The 2,033-nt window shown below is 64.9% G+C and overlaps 1 protein-coding gene across 1 annotated transcript in view; it reads right to left on the bottom strand.

Moving 5' to 3' along the window:
- Positions 1-2,033, bottom strand: part of LOC114072383 (DNA (cytosine-5)-methyltransferase 1-like) — a gene marked incomplete at its 3' end in the record, with an annotated part of 9,866 nt that overhangs the window by 3,269 nt on the left and 4,564 nt on the right. The window contains exon 3 of the mRNA XM_027910286.1: positions 1,323-1,489. Coding sequence (XP_027766087.1) covers positions 1,323-1,489 — 167 coding nt within the window. The remainder of the gene's footprint in view (positions 1-1,322; positions 1,490-2,033) is intronic.

Genomic DNA, 2,033 nt, shown 5'->3' with positions numbered 1-2,033 from the left:
CAGGGCCATCAGGGACACCAAACTGACCCCAGGGACACTAAACTGACCCCAGGGCCATCAGAGACACCAAACTGTCCCCAGAGCCATCAGGGCCACCAGGGCCACCAAACTGTCCCCAGGGCCACCAGGGCCACCAAACTGTCCCCTGGGCCATCAGAGACACCAAACTGTCCCCAGGGCCATCAGGGACACCAGGGACACCAAACTGTCCCCAGGGCCACCAAACTGTCCCCAGGACCACCAAACTGTCCCCAGGGCCACCAGGGACACCAAACTGTCCCCAGGGACACCCCCAGGGCCACCTCGGGCAGGTCCGACATCGTGTCCCGCACCGTGATGGTGCGGAAAGGCCCGGAATATGTCCTGGGGGAGGGGAAATGGCAGTCACCAGGGCCACCAAACTGTCCCCAGGGACACCAAACTGTCCCCAGGGACACCCCCAGGGCCACCAAACTGTCCCCAGGGCCACCAAACTGTCCCCAGGGACACCCCCAGGGCCACCTCGGGCGGGTCCCACATCGTGTCCCGCACCGTGATGGTGCGGAAAGGCCCGGAATACGTCCTGGGGGAGGGGAAATGGCAGTCACCAGGGTCACCAGGGCCACCAAACTGTCCCCAGGGACAACCCCAGGGACACCTCGGGTGGGTCCCACATCGTGTCCCGCACCGTGATGGTGCGGAAAGGCCCGGAATATGTCCTGGGGGAGGGGGGATGTGAGTCACCAGGGCCACCAAACTGTCCCCAGGGACACCAAACTGTCCCCAGGGACACCCCCAGGGACACCAAACTGTCCCCAGGGCCATCAGGGCCACCAGGGCCACCAAACTGTCCCCAGGGCCATCAGAGACATCAAACTGTCCCCAGGGCCATCAGAGACATCAAACTGTCCCCAGGGCCATCAGGGCCACCAGGGCCACCAAACTGTCCCCAGGGCCATCAGAGACATCAAACTGTCCCCAGGGCCATCAGGGACACCAAACTGTCCCCAGGGACACTAAACTGTCCCCAGAGCCATCAGGGCCACCAAACTGTCCCCAGGGCCATCAGGGACACCAAACTGTCCCCAGGGACACCAAACTGTCCCCAGGGCCATCAGGGCCACCAGGGCCACCAAACTGTCTCCAGGGACACCAAACTGTCCCCAGGGACACCAAACTGTCCCCAGGGCCATCAGGGCCACCAGAGCCACCAACCTGTCCCCAGAGCTGTCCCCAGGCTGATGGTGGCCCCTGGGCAGGGGGGAGGGGACCCTGAGCCACCAACCTGTCCCCAGAGCTGTCCCCAGGCTGATGGTGGCCCCTGAGCCCCCAGGGCCGCTCACCTGGTGATGTTGCTGACGAACTTCTTGTCGTCCACCACCACGCTGAGCTTGCAGGCGCGGGGGGCGAAGACGTGCAGGGGCTCGGGGAACATCGGCAGCTTCTCCCCGGGGGCCGCAGCCAGCACGATGGCCCGGCGGCGGGTCTGGGCCACCCCGTACTGCCCGGCCTGGGGGGGGACAGGGGGGGACAGGGGACACCTCCTGAGGGTGCTGGGGGGTCACCTGGGCCCAGTTTGGGCCACCACGGACTGCCCGGCCTGGGGAGGGACAGGGGGGGACAGGGGACACCTCCTGAGGGGGCTGGGGGTCACCTGGGCCACCCCAGCCTGGGGGGGACAGGGGGGGACAGGGGGGGACAGGGGGGGACAGGGGACACCTCCTGAGGGGGCTGGGGGGGTCACCTGGGCCCAGTCTGGACTGCCTGGCCTGGGGTGGGACAGGAGGGGACAGGAGGGGACAGGGGGGAACAGGGGACACCTGTCCCCAAAAAAACCCCGATTTTCCTCCTTAACCCCCAAATTTCCCCCCAAAACCTCCAAATTTCTCCCTAAACCCCCCAAAATTCCTCCCAAAACCTCCCCCACCTGCAGCACCCCGAAGGTGCACTGGGAGCCCACGCGGACAGAACAACCAAGTTCTGCTTTGAAGGACCATTTCCCCTTCAAAAAATGGGGTGTTTTTTTCCCAAAAAAACCCCAAATTTCCCCCTAA

Source organism: Empidonax traillii, unplaced genomic scaffold, assembly GCF_003031625.1.
Source record: "Empidonax traillii isolate 1590-97213 ecotype Southwest subspecies unplaced genomic scaffold, ASM303162v1 scaffold3099:size15495, whole genome shotgun sequence".
NCBI classification, from domain to species: Eukaryota; Metazoa; Chordata; class Aves; order Passeriformes; family Tyrannidae; genus Empidonax; species Empidonax traillii.
Note: the sequence above shows the minus strand (reverse complement) of the source record. Positions and strands in the feature narration are given on the sequence as shown.